Raw genomic sequence first — 17,599 nt, forward strand, 5'->3', positions numbered from 1 at the left:
TCTGACACTTGAGACGCGAGTAAAGCCCTCCACGTTAAGACCCGCCAGCTGCATCGCTCGGCTATGCCATTGCATGCAACCAGTCGGATCCCTCGTCGTGCGCCTGAGTCCAAATGATTCTGCTAACGTTTCTCTTTCATCGCCGGGAGTTTCAGCCTCTGTCTTCCTCATAGTTGTCTGACTGGCGGCGTCGGGTACAAAAGCGGCGACGAGTAGGCGGCGGGTAGGCGGACAAATGGATTTCGGGTCGTCCATCCGCTCTAAGATGCCTCCGCTGTGTTTGCTTCAGTCACTTTGTCATTTACACTATTTGATAACACGCTGCCTTGATGACTCTTTTAATTACATCCGCAGCAAGGGAACACATTTTGTATGATTATTTTTTTCTTTCTTTGTGCTTTCGCAGGCAGGTTTCAGCATTATTAAGGAAATTCTGCATGAACCCGCGTCAGCGGTTTTTGTCAAACCACCACACCTCCCCTCCGCCCTGGTATGCCGCAATCTCATCACATTTAGGAGAGAGGGGGTGCCGGAAAAAAATTTAATTGGAGGCGTGCGATAGTGAGGACAGAAGCCCAGGCTAGGGTGCGGGATAAATCAGACGTCCTCCTGGCAGCTTTATGGCTTTGGAGAGGGAGTGAGAGAAAAAAAGGGGAAGAAGTGGTTAACTTTAATGGCGGGAGATAGAATTGTTGGGTTGCACCCCCCCACCCACCCTCGCTCGACCCTCCCCCCAATTAGATCGGGCCCCTTCGAGCGGGCTTGATATACGGAGTTAATTCAGCTAGTTTTGCGCAATCATTCAAGCGAGCTTAAAGTGGCGCTGGGTGTCCTGTCGCGTCCGCCCCTACTTTCTATCAGATGTAAAACAATGACCAAACGAGCCCTCCCGTTATCGCGGTCATCTCCGTCACCGTGTCGAGGTCCACCAACCCCCCCACCCCCCTCCGGGGGCCCACTCCTGACCTCCCGGATGACTTAAGCCTTCTGCTTTCAGAATACGGAGGGGGTGCAACCGACGTTGGCTAGTAAAGCAGACGCTCAAGTGGTTCCTGCAAGGGCAATAGGGGACCCGCTCTCCACCGCACTTGATTTAATCCGGCCCCTCTGTGTGTGGCGAGTGGAGGGCGGTTTATTCTCGGAGCAGATGGATGGTTAAATGGGAGCTGGGGGTCGCACCTCGCAAGACATCACGTGTTTTGAGAATCCCAGAGAGTTCACAAAAGGGGACTCAGTCATGGCCAGAAGCCGCTTTCAAGAGTTTTAACGAACAGACCCACACGATGTTGTGGTCTGTGACTATAGTTGGTCACACTGTTTTGCGGCATTTGGATGCCGTGATAAAAGCATAAAAACTTCAAAGTTGTATTTTGGAGTCGAGTTTGAGCACGAGTAGTGTTGCTGTAAACAAGCTGCTTGGGTCAGAGGGTTTTGCACAGCATACTGAGCGAGCCAGGTAGAGGTGAGTGGGAGTCCCGTCGATGAGGAGGAGGAGGTCGCGGCCATGTTTGTTGGCAATGCCGTTAGAGTGCGCTGCTTCTTGGCATCGGGAGACATTTTTTTATTTTATTTTATTTTTTTTGCATCAGAGAAAACATGCATGGTGACCAAGTTGAAATGGAGGCCAACTAAGGGTGGTGGCTTTAGCCGCTGTGTGAGTTTTGCTAATATTAGCCATCCATTTGTTGCCTACATGGGTTGAAGAGGAACCAAGAGCACCACAACAGTAATTTAACGCTATTGCTAGTAAGCGAGGTTCCTGTGGATTCATTCACGTGTGCCGCGATTTAGGCCCAACTAGTTTTGTGCCGAAATGGCTTGCGGCGAGGATCAAAATGTGTGTGTGTGTAATAAGTGATTTAATTTCCACACTGATATCCGCGGCCGAGCGGAAATGCCATCTCAGCATAAACGCACGGAAGGGGGAGGGGTGTGGTTTTTGCATTTGTTTGAGGAAAAATTGATGAAATGATCTTAGGAGAGCGAACATGCTCCCTCTTAAGACGCGGAGGAAGTGGCCCCATTGGAACCAGTCCTAACTCTGAGTCATCTTTATCTCTGCAGCTGCCACCCCGTCGGCGCCGCGCGATAACTCAAGCGGTGCGGTTTTAGAAACGCGCGGGTTTGATCCCCGTGTCACGATGATGAATCGCCGTTTTTATTCTTTTGTTGCCCATCAGCACTTTTTCGTTAGCTCTGCAGTTAATCCGTCGGGCCAAGTGCACTCTGACGGTCATTTTTCACTTGTAATTCTAACGCCGGCATCCAAGCCGCTCCGGACTGAAGCGGCGCCTGTAAACGAAAATGAAAGGGAGTCGGGTGCAGTGCTCCGAGATGGGAGGGACCATTATTGGGTGTGGAGGGGTGGGGGGTGTCGAGCGTTAAAAGGATTGTCATGTCTGTCCGGATAAGATGGCTCAATGGCACGATTTACGACAGGCTTTCTGCTCGGATGGCCTCGGGAAATGGACTCCTAACGCCGTCACGGTAACGCCAACATCGTCATTTAAGCTGTTCCTTTCCGTTTTCGGCGTGATGCCCGGGGTGGAAGGTACCATTGGAGGGCTTGAAGACAAGCCAGAAATTTGACAACTTTGATGCATTATCGGAGGCTTAACAAGAGATGGTGTACTGTCTCAGGATTGGAAAGAAAATATTTTTTGCACCTGACTTAATGTCCCTTGTATGCGATTATCTGCCGGTACAGGGTCTCGATCTATTACCTCTCCAATGCGATGCAATCAAGAAGTAAAAGAAAACCGCATCCAAATTGTTATCAACGGTCTGTGTTCGAGGAAGTATTTTTCTTATATATTTTTTAAATTACATTTCTCTGAATGGCCGATTGCGTAACAAGTCGGCGCGACATGTGCTAACCACTTGGCCTCCGTGCCGCCCCACTGCAATCAGTTCCGGATTCCGAACAACAAAGTCATCAAGCCAAGACCGCGGATCCTGCATAAGTGCTGTATCCGAGCACAAGACCTGGCATTTATCCAGGTTTTGGTGCGTGATATGCGTATCTAAAATACTTCCTGTTTGTTATGTACACGAACGTAAGAGATGAGTGTCAAATGTTAAAACACAACTCAGCTCTTGCATTTTACTTTCAGGTGGTTTCCCATCCATAACAACCCCGATACTGTCTCAGAAGCTCGGCAGGCCTGCTCCCTCTGTTTATACACCAGTGACACGGCCAAAAGGTAGGGAGAAAAAAAAGCTGTGTTGACCCCGTCCTGGTCGTCATCTTTTAGTGTAGGAGCGCTTGGGATTGGTGGCGGAGGGGCTTGCCATCCTCTGGGGAGCTGTTCTACATGCAGAGAACAAGGAGCAGGAAAAAGCCAGCTGAGTGAGACTCCACACCGTTTATCTCCCAGCTGCAGGGTTGGGCCAGGATTAATTGAGTGAGAAGCGCAAGTGTGTCCATGTTAGTGCTGGTGACTTGAAGCGCGGTGTCTTAGTCGAGCCTGAGATGATAGGACCGAGAACAAGAATGAGGCAGAGGAGGCGCTCCGTAGTCATCGGCAGGGGTTGCACTAAAAAGCTGTGCCTCGGGTTTGCTCGTTCTTTCAAAAGCAGCCGGCTAAGGCTTAAAAGACGAGCAAATTTGCAGCTCCAGCTGTGCCAGGATGCTAACTAAAACTTAGTCACCGATCTCAGGTTTAAGGGCTGTAGAAAAATACGTGTGTGAAAGGGATTAGTGGCGCACTAGGTCTGAAGTGTAAATCGGGTCTTGGGTTTAGGAGAACAAATTATTCGCACTTTGGGACAGTGAACAATGCTAACTTTATGGGGGTCATCACTTTATGAAGGCGTGCCAGAAACATTGCATGAAAACACTTCGGTCAAATAAAAAAACTGTAATTGCAGCAGAAATTGAGCGTGCCTTTTCACGCGGCGCGACCCCGTATTCTCGAACGCCAACTAATTTATTGCACGCCATTTATAATCTCGAAAAACTCGCTGAACCGCCATAACCACGGACGCCCTTTACGCCGTTTTCTAAATTCAACGGTGGGAATTTGTCACGGGCAAGATTCAAATGTGAGCTTCCTGGAACAAATTATCTTTGTCAGTGAAATCATTCTTTCTGAACTCATTGTGTTATTCCGCCTGCCAAATTTCAGTCGTTAAAAAACCCGACATTGAAACCACCTGCAATTATGCTTTTCAAGCATTCCCGGCTGCGCGAGTCCTCATTGGTGTTTCGCAACCCGGTTCACCACTTGTACTCCGGACTCTATCGGCACATTGTTTGAATTGGCACGCTCCCAATACAAACCTCGTGTACAGCAGCACAGGCGCTCTCCACCATCCCGCTGGGAACTTGTGGGCACATTCCAGGGAGGACCGGTAAGGTTGGGGCGGTGGAGGGGGGGTGGGAGTGGTAGTGGAAGCACCTCAGTTTCTGCAACGGGAGTCTCTGAATCACCTTTTCCTGGAAGGACACAAAGCGAGCTCGGCTGTGGCCAAGCAGCCGGATTGAGCCTTGGGCTCTTACTGTTGGGGGGGGTACCAGTGGGTAGCGCCACACCTTCCCCACGCTCAACAAGTTGGCACGCTCCAGGGCTTTTTTTTTTTTTTTTTTGCTCCAGCTTCTTCCGCGCAGATAACCTCGCCTGCTGGAACTTTGCAAGCGTATTGATTGGACGTAAATAGCGCTCGGCGGACTGCAATATCTTTCTTCGATGCAACTTTCATTCCCGATGCCGCCAGTCGTGCATGTGGGCAGCGTGATTATTTTTATTTATTTTTAGGGGGGTTTTTTTTGGCATGTTTTTCCAGCAAATTACAATTGCGTCAAGTTGTTACCTGCCCACGCGGATTGCGCAGCTCATTCCGAGCACGAAAATCACACTTTACGGTGCACAAGGAGGCGGCCAGCCATGGGATATTAATAGATGAGCTGGGTTGGTGTTGCCAGGTGACCACACCTTCCTGTTTCCTCTTTTTTTTGTTTTGGCACAATGCTGACAGATTTATATGAAAGATTGGAGACCAAGCCGAGACTAAAACATTGAGGGGTTGAGACCGAGTCAAGACTACTGCAAAGTCAACACTGAGACTTGAAGGAACCGAAACATAGACAAGATAGACTTTGAGCAGTTGAGACAGTCATGACCAAGTAAATGCATCTTGCTAACTAAACTAACTAAAAAATGGGCACAGCGTTTTGTCAGGGATACTTTTATTCGAATAAAAAAACAGGAAGACTATTTGCATGTTAATAAAAGGCTGTAGAGATTTTCCGGACTCATCCATCACTCGGGCGTAAGATGGAGTAAATCTCAGGTACGGGACACTTGATTGACACTCGTGGAGATGTATTGCTATTGGTCCATCGGCGCGATTGTCTCCGCGTCGCCTTCCGTCGTGAGATTTATTGGAAAGAACCCTACCACCTACCGCTCGTGGCTTAATGTCAGCTAATTGTGGCCAATTAGCTCTGGATGCGTTTGAGGGTGAAATGGATGAGTCCTCCGAATGACTTTCTTTGGCGTTGTGCCTCTCTCGCGGCGAGTAAGCGTCGGCCCCGCGCAGCGAGCAGGTGGTCGTGACCTTTTGAATAATTCAGTCGCATCCGCCGATGCCCGCTGAGCGTCGTCTCCCGTGGACAGTTTGTCTTTGCAACAGGCTAGTGTCGGTTAATTCGGATCAGTCGGTATTTGCTTCTTGGTTCGAAGATGGATGGCCTCAGCGAGAATGCATCAAATCAGCTTGGTGTTAGCCGTAATCCGATTTTTTTTTTCTCCCCGCATTAAAATGAGATTTCCTTTCTTTTTGACAAAGAAATTTCAATTAATCAACAAAAAAAACAATTAATTATGCAGCATTAGGTCCGCCCTCCTTTTTTTAAATTTAAATCCAAAACCAAAGCCTCAAAGCGCAGTTCACCAGCACTCACTTAAGCCACCACAAGCAACAAGGGCGATCAATCAGTTGTCAAGTGCTAATCCATCAATCGACGAATGAGGCTGCGAAGTATTTCTCCCGCAGGCTAATTGATACCTCCCCCGTCATCACTCTGGCCACGATGGGGACAATCATCTTCGACCTTAGATATTTCCGACTTCTCGTAGGTCTTAGCCTCTTCAGACCAAACCTTTCGCATTTATCATCTTGCAACCGCCAATTTGTTTGATGATTCTTTAATATTGAAAAAAATATTGCCCAGGTGGGGTTTTGCCACTGACCAAAGACCCGCAAGCGCCTTTCACCAGCGCTCAGTAAAAGGACCACAAGCAACAATGGCGATCGATCACTTGTCGAGTAGCCGTCTGCCGCTAAATCCATTAATCGACTAACTGAGGCCGCAAAGTGTTTCGGCTCGTGGCTAATTGAAACCAGCGCTTCGCCCCTCAATTCCGCCGCTGACGGACAGCCACGGCGGCCACTCATCCAACATCTCGTTTTCCAAACAATTATGCACAAATGTTTTCCATTCAAGACTCAGCGAAGCTTTTTGATGGCTCCGAGACATGACATTCTAAAAGTGTTCCGTACGGAAAAAAGGTAGGCGTCGATGTGTCCCAATTGATCTGCCTATCGCTAGCAAGAAAATGTCAGTTGCAAAAAAAAAAAAAGTCGACTTTTTCAACTGCTATTGAGCGATCTTACATTTCTTGATAGTGCTTCCTCCTCACCATTGGAAGCAATTTGATGGCTCTGTTTTTGGACTCCTTTTTTTTTTCACAGAGGACTTTCAAGTCCTCAGGCAATGATTCCCACCCCAATGTTTTATTCCTGATTCTTGCGTGCTTGCTAACATCAGACAAAAATGTGTATAGTCGGCGGGAGGAAGGCTGCCTCTGCTACTGAACAAGCAGTTTTCTTAGTGCAGCAATTAATCCTTTTTGTGTGTGTGATTGTGTGTTTTTTCCTCCACTTGCATTGTACTTGTGCCAGCAAAGGGATAAAAAAAAAAAAATCCAGCTTGCCTCACTTTCTGGTGTTCTCTCGAGCAACAATGCATTTGTGCACCGTTGCCCGTGATGCGGGCCAGCCGTTGGCAAATAAGATGCGTTTTCACTCTGCTAGAATTCCTGTTTAAAGTCATTCAAGTGGAAAGAGACACGGGTATTGATTCCCTCTCGATTGAGTTCCGCTCTGTGAGTTGCTTTTAACTACCCTCTACTGGGCTCAATGTGTTGTTACATTGTCGGTATCTTCCAGGGAGTGCGCTCTTTTTGGATTCACAACTTTCTTTGCAATACTGCAGTCGGCAGGTCTTCTCTCGATCCATCGCGAACCGTTCAGTGAGTGCATGACTTGGGTTTCCGTGTCCTTGTTGGTACATTCTTGTCAGAATGCGGTTTATTGGAACTTTAATGTAAAGGGAGTGACAAAAAAAAAGATTACTAGCAAAATATTTGAAAATAATACCAGAAATTATGCCCCCCTCCCCCTGGAATAGTTGCACGAATATTGGGGGCGGCGGGGGGAAGACCCCAATTAATTTTAAGACAAGACTATTGTACAAAGTCAAAACAATTTTTTGTTCATCACTTTTCCCCCCCTCCTGCTTCAGGTGTGCGTGCCGAGGCGTTATGCCCCGGGGAGCAGTGCCCACAGTGCACTAGAGGCATCTGAACCTTGTCAGTGGTCGTAAACCCGAAGCCACCCCGTCGGCCGCCGCCCGTTTTTGCCGAGACATCCTTTTTGGAGGCCATGTCTCTCACCGACAAGCACAAAGTAAAGAGGCAGCGGCTGGACCGAATCTGTGAAGGTAAGGATCTCATCTCAGTCCTTCTGCGCTTATCGTGGATGCGCCCATTTTCTTCAGTGAGTCCATGTACCATCTCAATTAAATTCTTGACAGGATACAGAATAGTGTAAACGCGCAAATATTCCGAAAATCTAACAAGGAAAATATTGGAAAATAATGAAAAAAACACAATGAAAAAAAATCATGAAAATGTGATTTGAAGAAAAACAAACTGGTCCCAACAGAGGGTCTCATGGGGGGGAGTTCTCCCACCAATCGCATGTAGCAGCACGATAAGGCCTCTATGACGACAGTCTCGGCTCCAGGAGAAAGCGAACACAGAGCAAGGACCCCAATCGGTTATTGTCTCTGGCGTGAGGCTAAAAATCCTCTCTGGCGTGACTCATCGCGATCCAGTTTGGCACCATTGGCAGGCAGATGAAGAGCAGATGAAGGAGCTCTTCTCTTTCAAGAGGGAAATGTGAAGCACTTTCTTTGACAAAGCGTCCACGGAGACGGACGCCGTGCTTTCTGCGCCGGCCAAAGCGACCGCTGCCTTATCTTTTCTTTCCCCCTGTTTCACCCTCTCATCGCACAAAGTGCTTTCATCAGATAAGAAGGTGTCCTTTACCTTTTTGAACAATTCTGAATCTGTATTACTCAAAGTACTCCCCGGTACACAAAAATACGTCCAGTAGCTCTCCAAAAAAACATCATCTTGACAAAGAACACATTTCAAGATTTGCACATTAACACACTGTCGATGGTTTTTCTTTACCACCAGACTCTGTCAGATTAGCTTCCAACATGTGACTCCGGCGTTGCGGCTTGTGGTGTTCTCCAGCTCTCGCGTAGCCCCGCCCCCTCTTTCACCCCCCTCGTCTCACCAGAAAGCAAGTGGGCCGTCGCCGCTCCCCTTCTGTCCGCCCCATCTGTGCTGCAGGCTGCATGGGCCACAGGCTCGAGAACTGAAAAACTAAGATGGAAGGCAAATAATCACCTTCAGCGGATGCAAAATCTCTCCACATCCCTGCTGACTCCCATTTCGCATGCGTTGTAATATGATTGTTTCATTCGGAGCGCAGCCACTTGCTCGCTATGAGAGGGGTGTGCACACTTTATGAAAATACAAAAAAATATATATATTAACAGAAAAATACACCTATATTTGGGAGAAAATACAAGACGTCAATCTTCGTGTTAGACGGAAAATGCAAAAATATTACCCCCCAAAAATATTACAAACAAAATGCAAATCTCACGCCCAACGATATTCTCCATACTGGAAACACAAAATGGCCCAGAGGCTCATTAGCGCAATCGCGTACTGTAATCACGATCATTGAAACAAAATTTCCAGTTTTCCGCCGTCGTGCTTTAATTCATGAAGTTGTCATGAAAGTTTCATCGCTCAGTAGAGCGGGCGGCTACTTAAATCATTCCGCCGCTATCTCGGCCTGCCAATTCCCCGCCGTTAGCATCCCGTGGCCTAGAAAGATGGCCAGATTGCTCCAAAGGCACCAAGGCGACTGGACGCCTGTTCAGCGCATTGTACTTTGTAACGAGAGCTGACTTTGTGTTTTTTTTTTTTTTTTTTTTTTTGTAGTAGTAGTATTGGCACCAAATATCGTAGTTTGACTCTTCCTTTTTCTTGTATTATTCAGGCTAGTCCCCGTTGCACCGGTGTAATATAGCAAGCTCACTTAATTATGGAGCAGTCCTCACGAGAGGCATACAAGATAAAATTGGCAACTGGCTGCATCTTTGCCGATGAATTGTGGGAAATGAATCACTTGACATGATATCCGGGTTGTGGTTTGAGCGGCTCTCAAGCCGCCGCCGCATGCGCGGGATCGCACGGTTATTGCCATGTCAGGGAACGAGGGAACGTGAATGACACACGACTCTGGAAAGCAGCTTATTAGTCGGAGTTGTATTGTGAGCGATGGCGAAAAGAGATACGAGGCAGAATATTTTTCGGAGTACCTGAAAAGATTGCCAGAAACATGTTTTAGAGTAGTCAACTTTGTTCCTTGTCACTTTGAAAATGTTGATTATCGCGGTTGTTTTTGGCCTCTGGAAGCGTCCATAAAATGGCCCTCGAAACCGTTTTACAGAGAAAGTAAAAAATAGAGAAACGAGTCTGATGATGGAGTGGCCTCAGTCCGCTGCTGTCCAAACCGATCCCCGCACTCTGTTTTGAAGGTGAGAAAGTCGAAGCTTGTCTGCTCTCCACCTTATCAGCAGTGCCCCCCAACCGCCCCCCCTCAACCCCATATTTATCAGTGCGAGCCTTTCTTCTCCTGCCACTCCCCCCCTCCTTCCCTCCTGTTTGCTCAGCACTCGCTCTTGGCAAGTTTATCACCAATGGCCGCATCTCAGGGAGCAAACCGCTGCTGCTCCGCTCCAAATATCTCCGTGATACAATTGGCCTGCGGCATACAACATCCTGTGACCATCCACTTTCTAGAGCTCAATTTTCGATACCTTTGCTACGTTGTCCTCATGAGGGTTGCGGGCGATCTGGGGCCTATCCTAGCTGACTTGAGGCGACAGGGAGAGCACTCCCCTGAACTATGATTTTGTTGAAACAATCAGCAGTGTGATTTTATGGCTAACTCACAAAGCTCTTCTTAACACTACTTGGGATGATCACTCCGCTGAAGATGGCATCTGGCGGGCAAAAAAAAAACCAACTAACAAACCAAAAACAATTGATGCGCAGTGTGCAATCTTGTCCCATGATGTCATAGTTGGCAAGGGATTTAAGCGCGTTTGTTGTTAATCCCCCTGCGGCGACTTGTGCGGATGAGTGCCTCCGCCAATGGTGTGCATCAACTTCACTGGATTAGCGCGTCTATTTTCCCGCTCTCTCGTTCTGCGGGTGTTGTCCGGCTGTGTTTTTTATTTTTTAAGGCAAATTTCTTGGAGTGCTTTTGTCTTCAAAGTAATCCGAGCACAAACGCAACCCTGCGAGGGTGGAGTAGCACCTCCCCCCTAAAGTTGTATGTCGTATGAAGTTCTAATATTTCAACGGGTTGAATTATTTAGTTGGGGGGCCACATGATCGCATAGACGTAAGAATGAGCATCAGGGGCGATCTACAGCGGCAGCTCAGGTGTGGGTAGTGTTTCACCTCTTCGCTCCGCCCTTTTTTCATAGGCGTGGATGTCATTTGAGAGTTGAAACACAACACGTGTCTATTTTGCGATCCTATAGCGGTCCATTTTGTTTTCCCCGATGCCTAATCCGAGCGAGCGGTCGCCTTTCAGCGGGTCTCCGTGCCAGCGGGGTACATATTGCTCCGAGGGCCAGAGAGACGGGGCCGTCAGTCGCTGTCATTACTGTGGGACCATTCCCGACCTGAGGAATTCATTGGCACGAGGCATAGGTGAAGGTGGAAGTTGCTTTTTGCAAGACTTGGATCGTAAGACCCAGGTTCCGTTCCTCGGATCGTCGGCGCGTGATCCGGTCCACCAACCTGGGCAGCAGCGGTTCACGAGTAAGACCTCTCAGCCGGATCTCGGCGATAGCCTTTACCTGAAGCAAGCCATGTCGGGCCGGGGCGCCGCACCGCCTCACGGCTATTTTTTTCCGGCCAGCCCAACTGGTCAGCCACCCGAAGACCCGGGCTTTCATCGGGATAACCGCCAACCACTCATGAGATCAGCCTTGCGCTATGGGCACGGCGCGAGGGGGTTGAGGCCTCTGTGGGATCAAACGCAAGCCAGAGCCACACCTTACGTGCAGGCCTCCGGTTCTCTACCTATCCCCACGCCCCCACCCCCGCCGCCTCCTCCCCTTCCTGTCCAAGAGCTGAGCCGTCTGTACAGGGAAACTCTGGGATCTAAGATTATCTCGGACGCTCAGCGTATTGCCGGCAGCTCTCCTTAACCCGCAATCTACGGACCTCAGCCGCATCTTTCCAATTACACTGCCGAGCACTCGTCCGCCTGCGCTCACCAACCAATCAACGATTTCAGCCGCTTGTCCCTGGAAGCCCGTCAGTCGGCTGCCGCCGATTTCGCGGTGGACCCGACTTCGCAGGGAATGGACGGCACTCTACCTCGTGCTTACGGAGCCGTAGCCTCCCAAAGACTTCCTTATGACCCCAGCTATGATCCCAGCGTAGCCATGATGGCTTCCGCTGCGGGAATGTCCGGCGGATTGCCTCCCCACCACCCTGGCGCCGCGGACCCCAAGAAGATGGCGGACCCCTCCCTCTTGGCATTTTTGCGAGCTGAAGGTCTGGCTGAGAGTACCATCACTCTCCTGCTGCAACATGGCTTTGATTCCTTCTCCGTGCTGGCTATGATGGAGGACCACGACGTCCGTTCCGTCGCCCCGAACTTGGCGCAGGCCCGCGTTCTTTCCCGCGTCGTGCAGAGTTCCAAGACCGGCGGAACGGCACCGCGTGGCCGATCCAACAGCTTCAGCCACCGCAACGACTATTACGTGCAGCCTCAAGGTTTGACCATGGACGCCGGCCTGATGCAGCAGCCTCCAACCGCTGTTCAAGCGGCGTCTCCCAGATTGGGAGAATTTCTCGGGAGGAGACCCAGCAGCGCTCCGTCCCAACACCTTTTGGAGACCACCGCTTACCCGGCACCGCGCCCCCTGGCGGCTGGAGCTTTACCCATCAGCCCCGCGGGATATAGCCATGCCGTAAGCCAAGGAAGACCCTTTTCCATGTACAATGCCCACACTGGCCTCGCCATGTCTGCTCTTGGCCAACAGCCCCCACCTGCCCCAGGAACTCCTGGAGCTGCGCCCAAAACCTTCTCGGGCTCTTATTCCCCCATCGAGCTGATGAAAAGAGCCCCCAACTTTCCCCCGGCGTCACCGGTAGCTCCTCCGAGCCCCCTTCACAGCCCGCAACTCCTCCGCAAAGGGATGAACGCCGCGCCCGAGAGCAACGTCGTCGCCTCGGCTTCCTCCGCTGCTCTCCAAGCGCAAAACCCCAACGCCGCCAAGTTGGTCGGACGCCGCACCGGTCCACCTGTCATTGTGTCAACCATGACCACGGCACCTGACACAAGTACAGTCATCTTTCTTCTCTCACTCTTTTCTTTGATAGACTTTGAGAAAAATGAGAAAGGGCTAACTCCGTCATCCATTTTATTTCGCGTAGCACATTTATATCTCGTTTCGCCAAACTGCAACGCGTCTCCTGAGCAATCTTTACTTTTTCTCTTGGTAAGAATCAACTTGAGGCTTATTTGGTTGTTTTGTGGGGACTAAATAGGCACCAGGCTTCTTTTTTTTCTGTTGGTAAATATCGCCGTCGTTATTTTACACTCCACTCTCTCCTAATCAGGTGCTTAAGTGCCGTGTTATCCAATTAGTCTAATAAGATAGACCCTTGTATCGGCTATTATAAGAATCGTTTTTTATAGACGCCTTGTCTGTTTTCGTCGCCATTGATATTTCATTACTTCTGACTGTAATCATGGAACTTCAAGTCCTTGCCCTTTCTTCTTAAAGGTTATTACACTCATAATTATTTTGCTTTTATTTACACAAGGCCAAAAAAAAAAAATCCAAAGATTTTTCTGGTGAACGGAACGAGCGATGACCATGAACAGAAATTGCGTGCTTGGCTTGTGAAAGGCACGACCAAACGTTTTTAAATTACGTGAAACATCAGTGACTGTTATTTGGAAATCTTATTTTAGGTCTGTCTTTTTTTCTTTTTTTTATAACCGTCTTTTCAGCCGCTAAGACTCCAAAGAGTTCTTTGGGCTGTCGAACAAGTTCATAAATGAATGACTTTGATGTAAAGGCTTTCGCACTGTTGATTGAATCAGGGAGCAGCGAATTGATTCTTACCAAGGTTATATTATTATAATTTATTTTTTTGTTTTGCTATCCTCGCAGCACAGCAAACCCATTTGCATGAAGCTGATATTTGTTGCTTCGCTAACTTCATCTGATAACGGCCGGGGTCTCGCACACAGGCAATCAGAAAGCGTACTTCTTAATTGCGTGTTGCCAGGCAACCTCGGCTCTGGTGGCAATCAGAAGGTGGATAATCTTCACATTTCAGGAAAGTGGGGGAAAAGGGACGGTGCTGCGTGTCTCTCCCCCCCCCCATTCATGTCCCAGTTGATTGATTGATACACCTGAAACAATTTTCAACATTAAAGTAAAGCAGCATAAGTCTTCCGTTAAGAAAGGTGAGATTGCACAGCTCTCGAAAGTGTCGGGTGGTGGGAGGGTTCTGCGTCAGGGCACCCGTCTTGGTTGGCTAAGCGGCGTTAATAATGGCATTAAACGCTCGAGTCCGGCTTAGTCGCGACAGTTACCTTCTCCTCCGCCAAAGTAGCGGCTGCGCGCCTTGGCCATGGAGTTGTCCGTCAGCGGCGTCCCGCAGAGCAGCAGCGCAGGTGGGTAGCTTCCACGTCACGTGACGCCGGCTCGGCGCGTAATTGGCTTTGAGCGGAGGTGGCGAATGGCGTGTCGTCACGTGCTCTCCTGGAGGAGCTAATCCACTCGGGATCAGCCAGGCTTTTTTTAGCGGGAGTATTAGGGTGGGCGTGGTGTGTTCAGGGGGGCCGGATTTCAGCGCTCTGGAGTCACGAGGGAAATATCAAGCGACGGCTTTTGGACACGGCGCCCAGGTGTTGTTATGCGCAACTTCCTGGGACATTTGTCAAAAATGGCAGATCCTTTCCGAGGAGGAGGGTGGGGGGGGGATGCCTGGAAGCAGTTAAAGTTGCCTCTGACAGTTTAGTAACCTTGTGTAAAAGAACCGTTTGGCGTGTTAAGGGGGGGGGGGCTCGGAATAGAAATGTAATCTTTGTATATTTAATGAGAGCAACACAATGACCGAGCTGGTCTGCATGTCTGCCTCGGAGTTCTGAGGTTCAAAGTTCCAGTCTGGTCTTGTGGGCTTCCTGCCGGATCCCAACAACAATCAGAGCCTTCTCAGTCTCGTCGAAATGACTGAGTCTCAGCATGAGGCTTATTTAATGGTTGCTTTGTGTCACCACAAAGTTAAAGGCTCTAAAATAAAACCCAGGCGTGTTCCCTAAAGGCACGGCCCCCTTTTTTTCTTGATTGCCGTAGAAATGTATCCTTGAATAACAGGTTGCGCCGTCGATTAACACGTGACATTTAAAAAAGAACAAAAATCAGAACAGCGCTTCCCTCCCCCGGAGCAATTGCTCATGTTCACTGGGTGGGTGGGGGGGATTAATGACTGTGGTGATGGCGGCCAAGCCCGCCGAGCAAATGAGGAACAGCTTTTCTGGCCCCGCTTGTGACACTTTGCTGCGTGCTGGTGGCAGCTGAGCTCCGCGTTGTCCAGAAAGTCAAAAGATGTTCAGAAATGTCACACGAAAAGAATGGATGGCAGAATATGGAGTGTTCTTATTCAAATGTGGGAGGGGTCAAGTAGGCTTTTAAGCCCTTCGTTTTAGCCTGGGCCCAACAAAATCTCACGCTTATTTTTCACAGAAGTGTCGCGTTTTGAGAAACAAATCTTGTCATTTGTTGCCCTTGGCTGGAGCGCACCGCTTCAGCGAATCCTTCACGTGATGTCGCAGCGCTTCACGATGATCCCCCCCACGCCCCTCCCCAATTACCTGCCGCCATCTCGTATTAGCGCCGTGCTCGTCAAATGGCAACAGCTGCCAAAACAGGCAAGCGCGCACGCCCCCTCCCTCCCGTTTTCTTTTTTTTTTCTCAGAGTGTCTCAACCCTCTTCCTTTCTTCCTCTTTATTTTCCTCTCTCAGTTGTGGGCAGGTCACCCTGAATTATTCATCAGTCTGAAATGAAAAAGCTCATGGATATTGAATATCCTCTGTGAAGTGTTGGCCAACCTTGTGTGTTTTATTCACACTCGCTTTCCCTCTGAAATCTCGGGGAAAAAGCGTTCGAGAGAGCCATATCTCACCGCCAGGCTGTTTCAAAGATTTACCAATCACTTTGCCTGCTGCACATATTTACCTTGGTCTCTCCTGGACAGCGAGTGGTCAGGGAGGGCGGGAGGTGAGTGGAGAGGGAGATCAAAAAGCTGCAGATGAAAAGGGGGAGGAAAAAAAAATACACTGCTGTCGTCTTTTTGGGTAGAACAAGGAGCCGGTAGCTGGTTAGCTTTGACGCACCGTATGCGGTACTTCCTGGTTGCAGTGGTCCTTGCCATGCCCCACCTCCCCCCGCTTTACTTTCCCACCTTGTCTTGCGGTTTGATCTGCAGCCCGCATTGTAAATCGATGTCACACGTCGCCAACAAACCCAGCGGGGGCCTCGTCGAGCAGTGGTGTGTGAAACGGTGTCATCTCATGAAATCAACCTGACAATTGCGTGAATGCGAGCCGGCCGAGTCAAAAGCAAAGTTAGCATCTGCGTGCATGTGGCGTTTTTCTGAGCAGTATTTCCGTTTAGACTTTTGCATTAATCGCTCACCCTCCAACAACTGCGCTGGGGAGGGCCATTATTTTCCTTGGTTTTATCAGTATTATAATTATTGTTATTTTGTGATAATGGCACTTAGTTTTGAGATGCAAGATCACGTGGCTAACGCACATACTGGCGTCGAGTGTCCCGAGGGGCGTATAGAGAGACTCGAAATCTCCCGCCGCATAATTTTTGGGGTGGCAAGAAGTGTGGCGAGACGGACACCTTGTCGGACATTCCATTCAGAGCCGGCTGGAGCACAGCTGGGCCGCACTTTGCCTCCCCGGCTTAATAGCCGTATGACAGCGCGGGAGGGCGGAGGTGACGGGACGCATTGCATGTGTGCGTTTTTATTTGCCGTGTAATCAGGGGGGGGGGGCGCACGCGGGGAGGGCGTGGAAGGTTCTGCCTGGCCAGATGGCTCCTGTCACTGCCGAGGAGGGACGAAAAAGGGGGAGGCCGGGGGTCCTAAAATGGACCAGATTAGCCCCCTTCCCCCGAGTCACCACATCTGGGGACCACCTGCAACCGACGTGGTGGCGGCGGGGGCGGGGGCGTACCCCACATCTCCCGTTTCCTCAATTTACCCTGGGGGAAAATATTGCTTTTGTTTCTGTGCTTGGAAGGGAGATTCTGAAGCTGAATCCCGACCGACCAAGCGACAGGCCCCACTGGCCATTTGATGAACCGGAAAAAGAAAATTGTAGCACGCGGCTTCAAATGATGCTTTCTTTGAGGAAAATCTCTTTGATTGTAAGCGTTTTTCCTCCTTCATCCCCCATTGGTCGGTGTGATGAGAAAACAAAAAGCCAAGAGGCCCCTGTTGACTCAGGCTTGTTATCTGGACCTCTCTGGGGCGGCGGCGGCAGGTGCCTCACACTGGATAAGACCCGCCGGCCTCGTGTGTAAACAGCAGGGTCGAAATGAGAAACCGGGGGCAGGACTTGCTGTGGGCTGCCAAAGAGCTGCTCGTCCTCTAGCGCTCATTTTCTTCAAATTTCTTGAATCCTCCCACAGGGCGCAATGACGAGATTAGGCAATTGGTGGGATCGTCCATGCCTCGTCGGGCCAGAAGGTGGCGCTTTCTGGCAGTTGATTTGGCTCGGGATTCCAACAAACGCGTCGGAGGCATCGCGGAGTGGCTTCTTGACGTCCGCAAACCCGCAGAGCCATACGGGCGCGTTTGTTTCCGAGAAAGGGCGGACGGTAGTCATTTACAGTTAAAGTGCGCTTGGGCCACATGTCCGAATTTCTCCATCTGGCCGCCATTAGTGATGTCTTTAGGGGGGTGTGGGGGGGTTTGCGCTTGACAAGTACTTGCTAATGAAAGTCTTGGTTAAAAGAAGAAGAATCTGTAAAGGTAAAGTAAATGGCTGCTGTGCCCTTCTGGGTTTTTGCACCCTACAATCACTTGTGCGCCCCCCCCCCCCCCCACCCCCCATTCAGCTTTACCGTCACTGCTAATAGCTTTTGGCGTCCGACTCCGACAACAC

The 17,599-nt window shown here is 49.7% G+C and overlaps 1 protein-coding gene and 1 long non-coding RNA gene across 2 annotated transcripts in view; one reads left to right on the top strand and one right to left on the bottom strand.

Moving 5' to 3' along the window:
• ctbp2l (C-terminal binding protein 2, like) overlaps window positions 1–17,599 on the top strand; it is a 37,636-nt gene that overhangs the window by 11,720 nt on the left and 8,317 nt on the right. Inside the window, 4 exon segments of the mRNA XM_052070779.1 lie at window positions 3,114–3,203; window positions 7,174–7,256; window positions 7,529–7,726; window positions 10,925–12,743. Coding sequence (XP_051926739.1) covers window positions 10,946–12,743 — 1,798 coding nt within the window. The 5' untranslated portion in view covers window positions 3,114–3,203; window positions 7,174–7,256; window positions 7,529–7,726; window positions 10,925–10,945.
• On the bottom strand, window positions 4,331–14,316 carry LOC127604078 (uncharacterized). The gene is made up of 3 exons (XR_007963208.1): window positions 14,011–14,316; window positions 8,593–8,681; window positions 4,331–4,458 (listed from the first exon to the last, which is right to left on the bottom strand). It is a non-coding gene; the product is annotated as an uncharacterized LOC127604078 (long non-coding RNA).

The sequence above is a fragment of the Hippocampus zosterae genome, chromosome 7 (assembly GCF_025434085.1).
Source record: "Hippocampus zosterae strain Florida chromosome 7, ASM2543408v3, whole genome shotgun sequence".
Lineage (NCBI taxonomy): Eukaryota > Metazoa > Chordata > Actinopteri > Syngnathiformes > Syngnathidae > Hippocampus > Hippocampus zosterae.